The following is a 15,972-nucleotide window of genomic DNA, read 5'->3' as shown; positions in this document are numbered from 1 at the left end:
GATGCAGCATATCCATCATAATGAAGATCTAAATGCAGGAATTAAATCACAGTCATGATAAAAGGATCTCATAACTTACCTTGTCTCGACAGTCTGAATGCATAACTATAATCATGGGCAACAAAGAGACATACAAGGATCAGTCTTCAAGGGCATCAAAGCAAGTTGAAGACCTACATCAAAGACTGATGAATCAGTCTACAACAACAACATACAACAACAAGAGGCTTTTGTTTATATAATCAAGAAGTACACAAGTCTCGATTAGAAGAAGGATCTCTGCAATACAGTCTCGATAATTCCATGATGCAGCTCAGTGTTAAAATATGATGTATAGTCATGCACAGGAACCAAAATTCAATAATCAATGGAAGGTATCAGTATCTCAGTGCCACCCACAGTTCGAAGGCATACCTTTATAAATTACATACCACGGAATGTCACAAGGATGTGTCAACACAACCACATCATACAGCGATATCACTTCAAAAGAAGAACATAGTGCCACATCTCAGACGGGCATCATAACAGTGCTCCCAAAGTTCTTAATCTCGATATCATATCTCAACATCTTATAAAAGCAGCAGTGCTTGGTGCTGAACAGTGCGAGAAAGTCTCAAAGGAAGTCTTGGAACTCAGTTGTACTAGGCAGCTCAAGCAAGAATCTCATTGAAGGAGATCATTCAAGAAAGCATCAAGGTGAAGATTTTATCTTCATGTGCCAAGTAAGTATCTTTCTTTTTATAAACAAGTTTGGTTCAATGACTTCATCGGTTGGGTCATCGAAATTCCTTGCATAAGAAAGAAGGATAGATATAGTCCCTAGAAGAAAGTCATTGATGTCTAAGTCTCTAAAGGTTAAGCATTGTTTGATTGCATCAAGAAGATTCATAGGATTCGTATAAAATCACTTAAAGGTCCTTGCATGGAAAAAGGAGGATTGTAATTATCCTCATAGTTAAGGGAAGTCAATGAACATAAAATAGATGTGAAATATTAGAAGATATATTCTCTGAAATGAAGTAAAGAAGATCATATCACTTAGACCTGATTGAAGGTATCAAAGAATGAAGGAATATCTTCATGAGATCTCAATTGAGAGATCTAGGAAAGATGATAAGGATGTAGTCATCATTGATAAGCGAGGTAACTAATGTCAGTTAACAAGAAGGTTACCTCATCTGAAAAATTGTGGTCTCCATGCTAGATAGAGAAAGACAAGTTAAATTTTCATCCTTTTACTTAAATTGTTAACATTACCATGAAATGACTCAGGATGTTTGAGAGTGGTTCTGACCTCATTGGATTTCATATGGAGAAAGTAGAATTTTAGATTTCATTCAAAATCAAGCAAACTTATCAGTTTTTTAGGATTGGGGGGATTGCAATGTTTCCATTGGATTTTGTCATGTATTAGGGTATGGAACTCATATTTAATCAAGAGCACCAATCCCTCTATGTACCTTGATGTTAGTGACATCGGTTGTCGAACTCCTCCATCATGACCCTCCTAAAAATGTACGCATCACTCAAACAAAATCTTGACTTGACATGCTATGCTTTTTCTATCTTATGTTAATGCTTAGAGGGTTATATTAATGACAAAGATCCCTATACAGATCTAGAGGTAGTGACAAAGATACCTCTGGATATTAATGCTTAGAGGGTGATATTAATGACAAAGATCTTGATTTTCCAACAAGAGTAAAAAATTAGACATTTCTCGTGGTGGCAAGAGGCGCAAGCATAAGTGATAGATAATAGATTTACTTGTCTTTTCTAGTTTCTAGTAGTTTTTATAACTATTGACTCTTTCATATTTATTATGATATTTTTTGTAAACAATATATGACAATTTAAGTTTGAAGTTTGAAGTTGGCAATTATAACTCATTAGTAATGAATTATGAATATGATGCTTCATGAAAGTTGAAAGTTGTTTCATTTCATTTCATGTTAGATATTATTTGTTGTAATGGTTACACTTAGCTTACAAGTACAACTTTGGTGATCAATGATGATAAATTTTATACAGTGTTGCAGGGGAGCGCCCCCCGCGATCCCGCTCCCAATCCGCGCTCCGGGCGGGAGTGGGTTGGGAGCGCGCTCCCTTAAAAAAATTTACGCTCCCTGCTTTTTTTCAATTCGATAAAGGGAGTGTCGCTCTCGTTGTTCTGAGAGCGATTTTTATAACCCGGGAGTGGTCAGGGAGCAATTGCTCTCGACTACTCCCGGAGCAATGGGAGCGATGCCAGGAGAGACACGCGGAAAGAAAAAGATTTGGGCGGAAAAAAGAAGAAGATTTTTGTCGAAATAAAGTGAGGGAGGGAGGGAGGGTTAAATAGACCCTCCCTCATTCATTTCATCATTTTAATGAGAGTGAGAGTGAGAGTGAGAGAGGGTGAGGGTGAGGGTGAGGGTGAGGGTGAGGGTGAGAGTGAGAGAGTGAGAGTGAGAGGAAGAGAGTGAGGAGCAAGGAGAGAGCAAGAGAGAGCAAGGAGCAAGAGAGTGAGAGAGCAAGAGAAAGCAAGGAGCAAGGGGAGATTGGATGCCAAAGAGGTAGGCTCTACAATATTGAATAGAGTGTCTAGCGATTTTTTTTTTAATGTTCATTCCTAAATAAATAAATAATTTTTTTTCTCTATTTCCCATTCCCATTCCCATTCCATTTTTTTAAATTTTGTAGATTCAAAACTTCAAATTTCAAACATCATGGTTATATTTCTTGGCATTTTCTTCTTCTTGGTTCCTTTTTTGGTTATTATGGTGTTGGAGAGTAGAAAAAGGAGGGTTGAAAATGAAGAAGGGGATGAAGAACGGGGTCATAGTGGATTTGATGAAAACCCCGGTGAGGAGGAGTTGGAGGAGAGTGAACATGAGTCAGCGAAAAAAACTAAACAAGACCAAACTCCATTGTGGAAATATGTTAATAGGCTTGAAGCAGGGAAAGGGGGTGGAACCACTAAATTTCATTGCCCCCATTACAACAATAATTACACAGGTTCATACACACATGCTAGAAAGCACCTCTACGGGAAAAGGCCATGGGATGGAGATAAACAAATAGGAATCAAAACTTGTTCAGGTGTGTCAGTAGCAGATAGAGCCAAATACATAAGGGAAGAGGAGGAAGCCCAATACAAATCTAAATAATCAAAGGGTTTCTTTGAACCAAGCTCACAATCACATGCACAAAGAACTCCTTCAGCATCCTCCCAAGGCAGTGGATATGGAGGCACAGGGTCACCAGGTTTAAGGCGTAGAAGCATATCAAATTTCCTTGATGAAGGGTGTAGGAATGATGTGGATTCAAAAGTTTACAGGTTTCTCTATGCATGTGGGATACCATTCAATGTTCTTCACTCACCTTATTGGCACAAAATGGTTTCTGCCATAAATGATGCCCTAAAGGATACAAGAGCCCTGGGTATGGCAAGGCAAGAACCGATGGACTTGATCATGAAAAGCCAAAAATATCACATTCTTTGAATAGAATGACAAGTTCTTGGACTGACAATGGGGTGTCCATTGTATTTGATGGATGGAAAAATGTAAAAGGTAAGCCATTGATAAATGTTCTTGCTATTTCTGTTAGTGGTGCCATCTTTCTTTCAACATATGATTACTCAGACAAGTTCAAGACTGGCATCAACATTGCAGAAGCATTACTTGAAACAATTGACTGTATTGGGCCATCCAATGTCATCCAAGTCATCACTGATAATGCTCCTAATTGTAAGGCAGCGGGAGCAATTATTGAGGATAAATACCCCAACATATTTTGGTCTGGGTGTTTGGTTCACACAATGAACCTTTTGATGCATGATATTGTTAAGAACAAAAATGAATAATACAAATGGATTGGTGATTTGTACAAGAGAGGCAAACAAATGATAAAATTTATTACAAATCATAGCAATACCCATGGCCTTTTCCGCAGTCACTCAAGATTGGAGTTGTTGAAGATTGCGAGGACTAGATTTGGTAGCTATTACCTCACCTTCAGACGCCTTTTGAAGGTAAGAGAGTCATTGGCTAGCATGGTATCAAGTCCACATTGGCAGGTATTAAAGGAAAGGGCTACAAATGCAGCTGACAGGCAAGGTTTTGAACAGGTGGAGGAGGCCACTCTTGATGGTATGTTTTGGGCACGTGTGAGGCAAGTATTGGATTTCACCAAGCCCATTTATCACATGATTCGGTTTGCAGATACAGATAAACCAGTGATTGGCGAGGTGTATGAGCAGATAGATACCATATTGGGGCAAATAAAATATATTGTTCATAACAATGATCCCAACTTGTATAAACTGATTCACAATTGTGTGTGTATACGGTGGGATAAACTTAATGTTCCACTACATTTCTTGGCGTATATCCTTACGCCAAAATACTACTCTACATCTTGGTTGGGCCAACCTGCACCAGGGGTTGGGGTTAGGGTCAAACCCCATATAGATGAAGAGGTATCTACAAGATATTTGCAAGCATTAGAAAAGTTGATACCTGACAGGGAGGAATGTGCTAGTGTGCGCCTTGAATTAGGTAGATACTTCAGTGGCACTGGTTTGTTTGGTACCTTTCATGCAATGGAAGATAGAAACATATTTGATGCTCTCACATGGTGGGAATCATATGGTGGCCATGGACTTTTGCCAAAATTGGAAAAAAAAGTTCTCTCGCAGGTTGTAAATACTTCTTTTGCAGAGAGATGTTGGAGCACATACAACTTCATACATAATGTGAAAAGAAACAGACTCAATGAAAACCAGGCAGAAAGCTTGGTTTATGGGCACTACAACTTTAGTTTGTTGAGTCATTACTCTGATCTTGCTTATGAGGATCCAACATATAAAATTTGGGACAACCACCCAGAGGATGATAATTTGGAGGATGGCACTATACATCTTGAAGAACTGGAAGCAAAACTTATGAGAGAGGAAGATGAAGCAACAACCATGCCACCTCCACCATCTAGTAGCAGTGCTCGAGTTCCTAGTTTTGTTCCTTTGCTGTCGCCGCCTCCATCTACACCCTCACGTGGAGGGCATGTGCCTTTTGGTTTTGGTCGTCGGTCTGTGCGGGAGGAGACTCCTAGAAGACCACCACGACCTGCTCATACATTAGACACTTCTCGTGGCAAGGGCCACACGAACTAGTAGATAATAGATTTACAGTTTACTTGTCTTTTCTAGTTTCTATTAGTTTTCATATCTGTTGAGTCTTGACTCTTTCATATCATAATGATATTTTTTGTAAACAATATATGACTGTGACAATTTAAGTTTGAAGTTTGAAGTTGGCAATTATAACTCATTGGTAATGATTATGAATTATGGATATGATGCCTTGTGAAAGTTGTTTCATTTCATTTCATAATTCATTTTATAACATCTCATTTCATGTTAGATATTATTTCTTGTAATGGTTAAAGTTTAAACTTAGCTTACAATTACAACTTTGGTGATCAATGATGATAAATGTTATATATTGAATTTTCAATTTTGAAAGCTTGAAGTTGAAATTTTAATATTGATGAATCATGATTCACGAGACTCAATATGTTGTATGTTACTAACTTGTGGACATGGTTGATGAAGATTATAACTTCTAGATGATTGCTGTTATATGGTTCAATGATCAATCTATGTTTTTTTTATGTTTTTTATATCTAATTCATCATTCTACATGTTTTTGTTTTCATATATGTATCAAAATATAAAAAATATATATATATTATATAAAAAATCGCTCTGGGATTCGCTCCCAAACCGGGAGCTTTTGAAAATGTCGCTCCCGCTCCCCGCGTTCGCTCCCGCTCCCAAGTAACACTGATTTTATATATTGAATTTTGAAAGCTTGAAAATTTAAGATTGATGAATCATGAGACTCAATATGTTGTATGTTACTAACTTGTGGACGTGGTTGATGAAGATTATAACTTCTAGATGATTATTGTTATATGGTTCAATCTATGTTTTTTAATGTTTTTTTTATATCTAATTAATCATTCTACATGTTTTTGTTGACATATATGCATCAAAATATAAAATATATATATTATATAAAAACGCTCCAGGATTCGCTCCCAAACTGGGAGCTTCTGAAAATGTCGCTCCCGCTCCTTGTTTTCGTTCCTGCTCCCAAGTAACCTTGATGTGTAGAAAGGAAAGAAAGGTTTGGTCCTCAAACAAGACAAAATAGTATAAGGTTCAATGCTATATGGAAAGAAGTTCATATCGCCAGAAAGATGGAGGAAGTTGAAGAAAAGGGCCAAGGAAAGAGGGAGTAACAGATCTCCGCTATGAGTGAGATGGTATTCCTCACAAAAGGGGTCGTATCATAAGCTCCTAAATCTTTAGTTATGATCATGATAATAAGATGCATCGTGGCATCATGAAAGCATTGAAGCAAGAGCTCGTGGGAATCATGAAGGACAAAATCCACTTCTGTCAAACATTAAAGGATATAGTAGGAACCTCATTGGACATTGAAGGAAAGAAAGAAGTCATCTAGGACAGGTCTCATCATACATCAATCAAAAGGGAAACATCTGCCATGTGAGGATATACAAGATCCTCAAAATTCTCTGATAAAATCCTAATCGAAGGATTCACTAATCTAGAGAGGAAGCAAGTGTTTCATCAAGAACTCCAACTTATGGAATTCATGAATGATGTTCTAATGGTGTAAGAGAAGAAGAAGATCAAGGGGTTGAAGACACTTCAATCAAGGAAGCTGCTGAAGGAAGCCTAGATGACCTAAAGATAAAATGAGGTATGTGTGCTTGTATTTAACTTTTGTAATGTTATGTCGTATGGTTGCAAGTAATATAGTTCATCACTTCTATCTGAAGAAGCATGATCAAGGGAAAAGGATCTCCTCCTCTAAAAGGATGCAGAAAGACATAAGTCACACTAGATGAAATCAACCTAATATGTCCTTATATGAAGTATGAGGTGATTGACTACGATGAAGAAACTATGATTAAAAGCTGTTGAGAATGGAATGTGTGAGGAAGGAAGAGATCGTGAGATATGCAAGTTTGCAACCATGATGAAGGCAATCAACATCCAAAGGACCAAGAATGTTTGTTAAGAAATCTCCCGGAAGATATGAAGACTCTGATGAAAGTCTGAAAAAGATGATGACCCTTGACAATGGATATCTTTGGGAGATATGTTAATATGTGTGCACGATGCTGATACCTACAGAAAGATGTCGTGATGAAGAGCTCCCTGGTAAGGTACGATTTGATTTAATGATATATTTTGATTTCTTAAATAATATCTGGATAAGTTCATGCAAGGTTACTTACAAGTACAACTAGCATTCATGTGATGAATGGAAGAAGCATGATGAGAAAGGGGTAGTCATATGACGAAGGTTCCAGATATGAAGAAGGCCACTTTCCATGAAGAAAGGAATGACATGATGAACTAAGGAGGAAAGTGATTGATGACAGTTGCCCTACAAGAAAGAAGCTCAACTAATTTTCATGACATCAAGTTGCCCTACAAGAAAGAAGCTCAACTAATTTTCATCACATCAAGGAGAAAAGTTGATCTAGCAACTGAAGGACCCACGAAGAAGAAGTTGCTAATGTATAGAAGAGTCCCTAGCTAAGAGGGAGCTTTGACAGGTCCGTGATCAAGAGGGAGCTTGGTTTAGATCACCCCCGACTACAAAGGAGCGACAATTGTGTTTTTCTATATCATGTGTCATGCACTAGACCAGGACTAACAACCGTAAGTCTAGGTGAAGGCCATGGATGGAAATGAAGACACATGATAAACACAACATTCTTGTCTTCACTTGGGAAGAAAGAATGGGAGGATTGGGTAATCATTTGGCATCCGATACTCTTTGAGGATGTGTAGGGAATCCAAGACAAGAGTAGGCAAGAGGACTGATATTCTTTGAGGGCTGAGAACCCTGGACAAGAATAGTCCTAGAAGGTCATACTTAGTGAACACTCGGGTGGGTATGTACCTTGAGAGACAATGACTAAGGTGTCTATAAGTCATTGGTCTCGCCAACATTGTGCTCTGATCTATTGAGAGATAGAGATGTTAGTCAAGGCCTTGCTATGTGACAATGTTGGTTGTAATGATGCTATACAAATGGATTACTAGTCCGACTCTTCTTGATAATCTCTTATATATTGAAAATATCAATGTACCATGTATGAAAACCTCCCTACTTAAGAGAGAGTGTTGAAGAAAATGTAACTAGGTTTGGTTTTCACCACAAGTTGTAATTATGATTTTATAATGAAGAAACAAATGTTTATTGTATTTCTTGCATCGTGGGTTTTATGAGCAAGAAGTGTTTTACTTAGGTCAAAGACTTCTTCTTGATGTCTTTAGGATTTATGAATATAATTACAAAATGTTATGTTACACAATTAAAATCCATACTCCAAGACGCTATCACTATCTCTCTCAACTAAACATACACAATAATCTCCATATGGATATGTCGGCCCAGCCCAAGGATCTTATGTCGACCTACAAGTTATCACATGAGCAACAATAAGTATGTAAGTGATCTCGCTCCAAAAGAAAAAGAAGAAAAAATCGATATCTCTACGAATCTCACAAGTAATGCAAAAGCAATCGAATGTGAACCATATCTGTCACATGTTTCGGGTTAAAGTAATCTCTGTTTCATCACAGTGATATGAAGAAAATTGCGAAATATATATCTCTCTGTCTTGGGTTAATGCAACCTCTGTTTCATCGATACGAAGAAGATTTTCATCATAGTTTTGCGTATACTCTGTCTCATCACGTGTGCAAATGAACCAGTCACTGTCTTAGGACAATATCTATACAAGGAAATATATTAAGCATGATTTTGTGATAAAGAAGATCGAAGATAGAGCATTCTTGTCAAGTGAGAATCTTGAATTGTGGGATATATTGCGGAGGAGGAGAACAAGACAGTGTTAATGTTTCGAAGGTCGAGATTCTCCAGTACTACGACAACTAGAAGGAGAAGGATCTCAGAGGTATGCAAAAAGAATGACTATGCAGAATCTATGAGATAGTGACAAGTGTCTTGGAAGTAAGCTTGGGTCAAGCAGTTTTGTTAAGGGTCTTGGTATTCATCAATTAGATATCTATAAGAAGAGATTGAAGGGTTTTCCTCTCAAGAGGAGAGGTTTTGCCTTGGCTTGAAGCTTACATCTTGTGTACGCATATTTTGTTGATTTTCTTGTTTTGATAATTGTTTGATGATTGAAGAACAATCAAACATAAAGAAGTTAACTAAAGAAAATAAAAGACATCACCAACAGTTGTCAATGACGATGGAAGAATAATTAAAATAATTTGCCCTAGATTCTTCAACAAACTCTTGGCTCTGATACCGAGTTGATTTTTCTAGAAGAACAAACTAGAACAATTTTCTTGCAAGATAACTACTTCAAATGATTCATTAGCATTAATTCCATATAGCATTCATTATCATCAAACAATTATACATAAGAATATTTCAAACATTAAACATGAAAGAGTAGTAGAAATGACAATGAGACAATGAGACACAAAAGTTTAGGTCTGTTGACCACTACGTGTCAACGACCCATAGCAGTAAACCCCCTTTTTTCGCAAAAGGGATAGCGCCTGATCGATGTTTTAGTGCCGTCCAACTGTCGTCATCACAACTTGATTTATGTAAACCCTTTCTGCATGTGTATAATGTAAATAATCTCAGCAGAGCTGTGTCATGTATGTAACGACTTAGGTAAATCTAATTTTCTAGTGACGATCTCCATTCTGGGAGGTTTTTTGTCTCACCGATCCATTCTCGGATGGTCGACAGAGTTTTCCTCCAATCTTACCCCAAAGCTGAAATGGATTTTGTCGCCAGGATCTTAGCCAAGTCCTAGTGTTCTAGATCGAGTCTATGTAAAAGTGATTTGGGAATAATCCTAACTATTTGGTTAGGTTATTTTATTAAAAATTGCTTGGTCCGCTGGATTATATTTGTGTTGCAAAAACGGGTGGTCCATGAGGGTCTTTTACAAATGGGTGGTCCCGGGACTAAAGTAAATTAATTATTTTTTAAATTTTAAACTTTTGATCCCTGGGGGTTAAGTCAAAGTCAAATTTGTGGGGAAATTAACCCAAAATTTCTATTTTTGAGTTAATTAAAATGCATTTAATGAAAATTTTCGAATTTCCCCAAATATTTAAATATTTCGACTGATGAGATTAAAAGAAATTTTAATCTTCATCAACGATTGAGATTTCTTTGACAAGGATCACTCAAACTAGCTGTTGGAGGATTTATCTTTAAACAGGAAGTCATTTGTGAGTTGATTCATCCGACCTTTGAGTCGTGTGCTTAGCAAGAAGCTCTTGTGTAATCTTTTTCTGGATAATAAAGAAAGACTTTGGGGTTAAGTTCTGCTGGTGTTACTCTTCATGGGAATACTGTAAGATGTGTTGTTTTCATGCATAATTTTTTCTAAAGCCATTGATGATAGCTTTTAAAGAGTGATTTGAGTACAGGCATCTTGCTCAGTTGCTTGGGTTTGAATAATAATCTAAATTTTGAACGTAATAGCAGGTATCGATATTTGTCTAAGTTTTATTATTATTTTCTCGCTCTATTTTTAGTGGTTGGATCGAGTTTTACAGGGAAATCTTGATTTTAGACCCTTGGGCGTTAGGGGAAGTTTTCAGTTGGACTAAGCCAACTCCCGATTTGTGTTCCTTGAAGAGCCTAGCTAAATTAGCTCCAGGCTTACCATAAGATTTTTTGTTGGTGATGCACGAAGGGTTTTGAGTTAGCACCTTTAAAATTTAAAATATTTTAATTTATGTGTAGCATAATGATAGATCAAGCTGATTAGAGCCTGCAGTTTGTAAATTTTGTAATTATTTTTCTAACGTCTGTTTTTCTGGGTTTTAGTCTTTATCACTGTACATATCGTTTGGGTGTTTTCTTGTTGCCGAGCAACCACAAATCCGAGGAAGGAATTTGTGTAGAGTCCAGATCTAGGCCTTGGAGGGTAAAATTTGGATCCTTGGGGTTTATCAACATAATTTTCCAGGGATATTATTAAAAAACTTTGCAGTCCAATGGTTTTACAATTCTTAGATTTGGAAATTTTCGTAAGGGTTTTAGGAATAAATCTGAAGCAAAATGATTCAACATTTTAATCAGAATTTCTGGAAATTTTTTAAAGGGTTTTCTGGCTACCATTTATCTGTTAACCGAGTTTTTTGATTTGCTGCTTGAGGTTTTCCTAGTGTCTGCTGTAATTTCCGAGTTTGCTGTTCCTCATCCGCGAAACCCCATCAAAATCGCAGTTCCTTCAAAACCCAATCCTGCAATCTCAAAACGCTGCTCGAATCCTTTCCCGCAGCTTTTGCTCCTCCATTCCTGCGTTTTTCTTTCTCGGCGGTTCCCTTCTTGTCGAACTGCAATCCGCATATGGACGATCGCAGCTCCTAACCTCAGCTCCTTCGCTGCTGCTCGAACGTGCAAAATTTCTCATCCCTCAAACTCACCTACGTAACCTTTTCTTCCAGCTTTCGCCCTTGCAGCCTGAGCTCCCTCATTTTCGACCTACTGCATTTTGTTTATGCAAATCAGTGTACCCCCATTTGCTGCGTTTCTCCTGTTGCCTGCTCTCCTCATCGACCTGCAAAAAACATTATTCGTTTTCCTCCTGTGTGTTATCCGCACCTGCAACCCTCGACTCCATACCTTTCCGCTACAATCATACCCCTCACTGCCCTCGAGAACCTGCTAGCTGCCGTCGCTCTCTTTCATCGTAAATCTAACAAATTAGATGCAAGTACGTACCCAATTTTTCCCGTTTGATGTCGATCCCTGACTGACGTAGCTCTGAGTCCTCTTCTTTCATTACCAAACTGACCGATTCCTCCCTTCCTATCTGGGATCAACCTCTTTGGTTCCTAGATCCAGAGGACTTTGATATTGAAGTCTTTTGGCCCCTGTGCCCAAAACTCCATGAACATTGCTCAAGTTTCCAAATTTTCAGTTGAAAATCGAGCCCTAGGCCTGTCCCTTAGACTAGTTCCCTCTCAATCTCATTTATCTCCCCTCTTCAGTCTGTCTCCCATCCACGAACCAAAAGAATCACCCCCCCTCCCCCCCTTTAGTCTGTTCGCCCTCTCTATATCGGAGAGGTTCCTTCCTTGTCACGAAACCTCTCCACTGCCTCTGAATTTTTTTTTTTTCTTCACTCCTTGCTGGCTGCCTCCTGTCATCCTGCAATCAATGGTCGACGACTGCCTCCCTTCAGTTTTTTTTTTAAATATATTTACGCCCAGACGATGATTATTTTGACAGGCCGTTATGATCTTAGGCGGTCGTTGTCTTTTTATATACAGATATTTCTTTTTAAAGTTAAACAATTATAACCAAATCGGATTTGGTTGATTTTATCTGGTTCGTAAACTTCTTGGAAATGGCCTTATTAATTAGCTTGTTTCTTTAAAATGGGTTTAACTAATCGGTTTGTTAATTGAAGGGCTGATTAATTGGGTTTATTATTTAATGGATTATTAAACGGGTTTATTAATTATAATCTTAGTTTAGTAAATATATTTATGACATTCTTGATAGTTAGGTATTTATATTAATTCATTTATCTATATTTGGACAGTCATCATAGCCACTTTGTGTGTGTGTCTATCTATATATATTATATATATTAGTGCAATGCATGCATATGTAGCTATCATATGCATGCCTCATATGCATGCTAATAATCACATGCTACCTGTAATTCGAGATGGGTGATTACAAAAGGTGCATCAAGCACTGCCAAATTGGAGGTACCCTGCATGTTAACTTGCATATCAGTTCCTTTGAGAAATTTTAATTGCTTGATGATATGAACGTAATCCCAATTTCAATCCACTTATTATTTCAAAGGAAGTGTTTCAGAAACTTAAAGGACAGTCACGTCGATTTCTTAGGAGTTATGTTAAACTGCATCCATTGTGAGCACCACAGGGAGTGCCTAAGAAGGTGATGTGTAGTATTAGGAAAGTCGTAAAAGGGGTACCACAAATGCCCTGGTTTTATATTTATGAAAATGTAGTTGGTATATGGGGTTGATTGACAGGGAACACATCTGTGAACAGGTACATAGATATAATTTTGGGAATGAAAGCATCATATTCCCAAAATCATATATATTTTTAACTAATATGGCAAAGGAAATTTTCACTCCAACGTTGATACACCACTATCTTATATATCCAAAAATAAGCATCTGGTTACTAATAACGTAGTCATATTTTGAAGTATTTATTGTTTCCATTCTATGCTCTATATGAGCTGGATTTGAATTTGTTTGATTTGTTGCAGCTGGAGAAGGGAGTTGATGCCCTATTTGAGAGTTTTAACAGGCTAGATTCTCGCATCTCAGGTGTAGGGCAGACTGCCGCAAAGATTGGTGACCATTTACAGGTGTAGCATGTTATATGGATGGATTAGAGTGTCTTTGATCAAAATTAATTAGAAATCTATCTTGCTTAGGAAATTAATTGGAATTTAGAGTGTTTGGTGTATTTGATTTGAGAATAATGATTGATAATCAGTTAGAGTTTCTGAATTTCACTTGAAGTTATGTCTGCTAATTGCATTTCAACAATTTGGCAGAGTGCGGATTCACAGAGGGAAACTGCTAGTCAAACGATAGAACTCATAAGGGTAAATATTATGGATATCGGTTGGCCTTTGGTTGTTACAAAATTACTGTTTTTTAATCTTGATTATAAACTCTTGAAGCTGCTGCTTTTTTTCTGCATTGCATGTTGTTATAGGTAAGATGAAATTTTGTTTTAACTTTTTTTCTTTTTCTTTTTACTTTAATTCTTCTTTTCTATCTATGCATGCAGTACCTTATGGAGTTCAATAGTAGTCCAGGCGATCTGATGGAACTCTCACCTCTCTTTTCTGATGATAGTCGAGTTGCTGAGGCTGCAGCGATTGCACAAAAACTGCGTAAGCAAGCTTGTCCTCCTCTCGTTTGAACTTTAATACATTATGTTTGTTATCTGCCTTTGTACTGGATTTATTTCATGCTTCTTTTGTCCTTAATTGCTACTTTAACATGGTTATATATACTTGGAAATATTGCCTTTCAAAGTTAACAAAGTGATCAGTTTCCTTCTTTTTCACAAGACATAGATTTCAACTTACATCTGTATCATTATGACTTGTGCTTTTCGCACATTCAGGTCTAGTACATAATGATCTAATTTTCATCATATCTTATAGTCATGCTCAGAATTTTCTTCACATCTTATGATCATGCTCAGAATGCTGGACATTAACTAACAATAAAAAGAGAGCAAGAGATGCAAAATAGTAGAAATTCTGGTGTGTTTCAGAATTGAGGCTTCTAAGATTTGAATAGGCTTGAGCTTCTTCTGGATTCATCACATTTGTGATTTTTGTGCTGATGTTTTGAACCATCAAGTGTGGTTCATTATCAGTACGGATGAATGATGAAAATCTGATCAAGCCAAGAGAATAAATGGGGAGGAACCCTAAAATGTAAGGACAGATATGATAAGTCAAACTATTTATTAAGTCAATTTTTTATTAATTTAGTAAAAAGTAACCATTTAAAGGTTAATTTAATATTAAATAAAATTGAACCTTAGTCAAAGTGTGGATTAGATGAAGAAAAGGAATAATTAATATTAAAAATTGCTTTAATAAGAATAAATAACTAGTGGAAAGAGGGATAAAGGGAAAAACTGATAATTAACTAGGGATAGAATAATTGTCATTAAGAAGTTAATAACTAATAAAACTAATACATAATAGTTAATATTAATTATTAAAATTGATATTTAATTTCAATATTTAATAATAAAATTAATATTTTTATAACTAAATTGATAAAAATTAAAATCTGATATAATAATAGTGGATCTCATAATAGGAAATACCAACTAATTGAGGTGAAAGGGAGAATTATTAATAATATTGAGTTCATAATGTGTTTGTTGCGCTGATGTTGGATTGGATCTTTGCATAGTTGAATGGCACTTTGATTATCACACCAAAGTGTAGTCGGATGCTGCTGCTGAAAGCCAAACTGTGTCAGGATTTGATGAAGCCACAGGGCTTCCTTACTAGCTTCTATGGCGTCATGATACTCTTCTTCTGCTGAAGAAAGAGAAATGGTACTTTTTTTATTACAAACCCATGTAATAGGTCTAGAACCAAGAGTGAACACATAACCTGCAGTAGACTTTTGATCATTAGGGTCACCAGCCTAATCGGAATCAGTGAAACCAACCAATAGAGGAGATGCTTCTGCACGGTAATGAATCCCAAACTGAATTGTACCTTGAACATAACGAAGTATTCTTTTAGCTACTTTCCAATGAATTTCATGTGGGTTTTGCATAAACCGAGCAATGAGGTTGACAACAAAGGAAAGGTCAGGAGGGGTATGGGTCAGATACAAAAGTTTTCCTACAAGTTGACGGTATAAGGTAGCAACGACTTCATGGGAAGTACAAGTAACTGAAAGTTTGGCTCCAGACTGAAAGGGAGAAGGGGTTGGCTTACAGTGTTCCATGTGAAAGTGGCATAAAATATCATAGGCATACTTGGACTAGGAAAGGGAAATACCTTCCTTGGATTGCAAGACTTGAAGACCAAGAAAATAATGCAAGTGTCTTAAGTCTGTCATTTCAAACTGCTTTTTAAGGCTAAACTAAACATGGTTTACAGGGTTGGGATTACTACTAGTAAGGATAAGATTATCAACATAAAGAACAAGAATGATAAGAGACTTACCCACTTTCTTGGTGTAGACAGTATTGTTAGAATGACACCTAGAAAAGCCAGTATCTAAAAGAAGCTATCCATTTTGGCATACCAAGCCCGAGGGGCTTGCTTGAGACCATAAAGGGATTTCTTAAGGCGACATACAAGGGTGGAGTCTGTTTGTATAAAG

At 37.0% G+C, this 15,972-nt stretch overlaps 1 protein-coding gene across 2 annotated transcripts in view; it reads left to right on the top strand.

Moving 5' to 3' along the window:
• SEC10 (exocyst complex component sec10) overlaps window positions 1-15,972 on the top strand; it is a 320,447-nt gene that overhangs the window by 66,068 nt on the left and 238,407 nt on the right. For both annotated transcript variants that reach the window (XM_089459095.1, XM_089459096.1), the window contains exons 5-7: window positions 13,359-13,460; window positions 13,653-13,703; window positions 13,892-13,997. In XM_089459095.1, the coding sequence (XP_089315221.1) occupies window positions 13,359-13,460; window positions 13,653-13,703; window positions 13,892-13,997 (259 nt within the window). The remainder of the gene's footprint in view (window positions 1-13,358; window positions 13,461-13,652; window positions 13,704-13,891; window positions 13,998-15,972) is intronic.

Source organism: Pinus tabuliformis, chromosome 7 (assembly GCF_031772625.1).
Source record: "Pinus tabuliformis cultivar Carrire ecotype Pingquan chromosome 7, CPIR1, whole genome shotgun sequence".
In the NCBI taxonomy this organism is placed as follows: Eukaryota; Viridiplantae; Streptophyta; class Pinopsida; order Pinales; family Pinaceae; genus Pinus; species Pinus tabuliformis.
The sequence above is the reverse complement of the archived record's forward strand: the minus strand, read 5'-3'. Positions and strand labels throughout refer to the sequence as shown.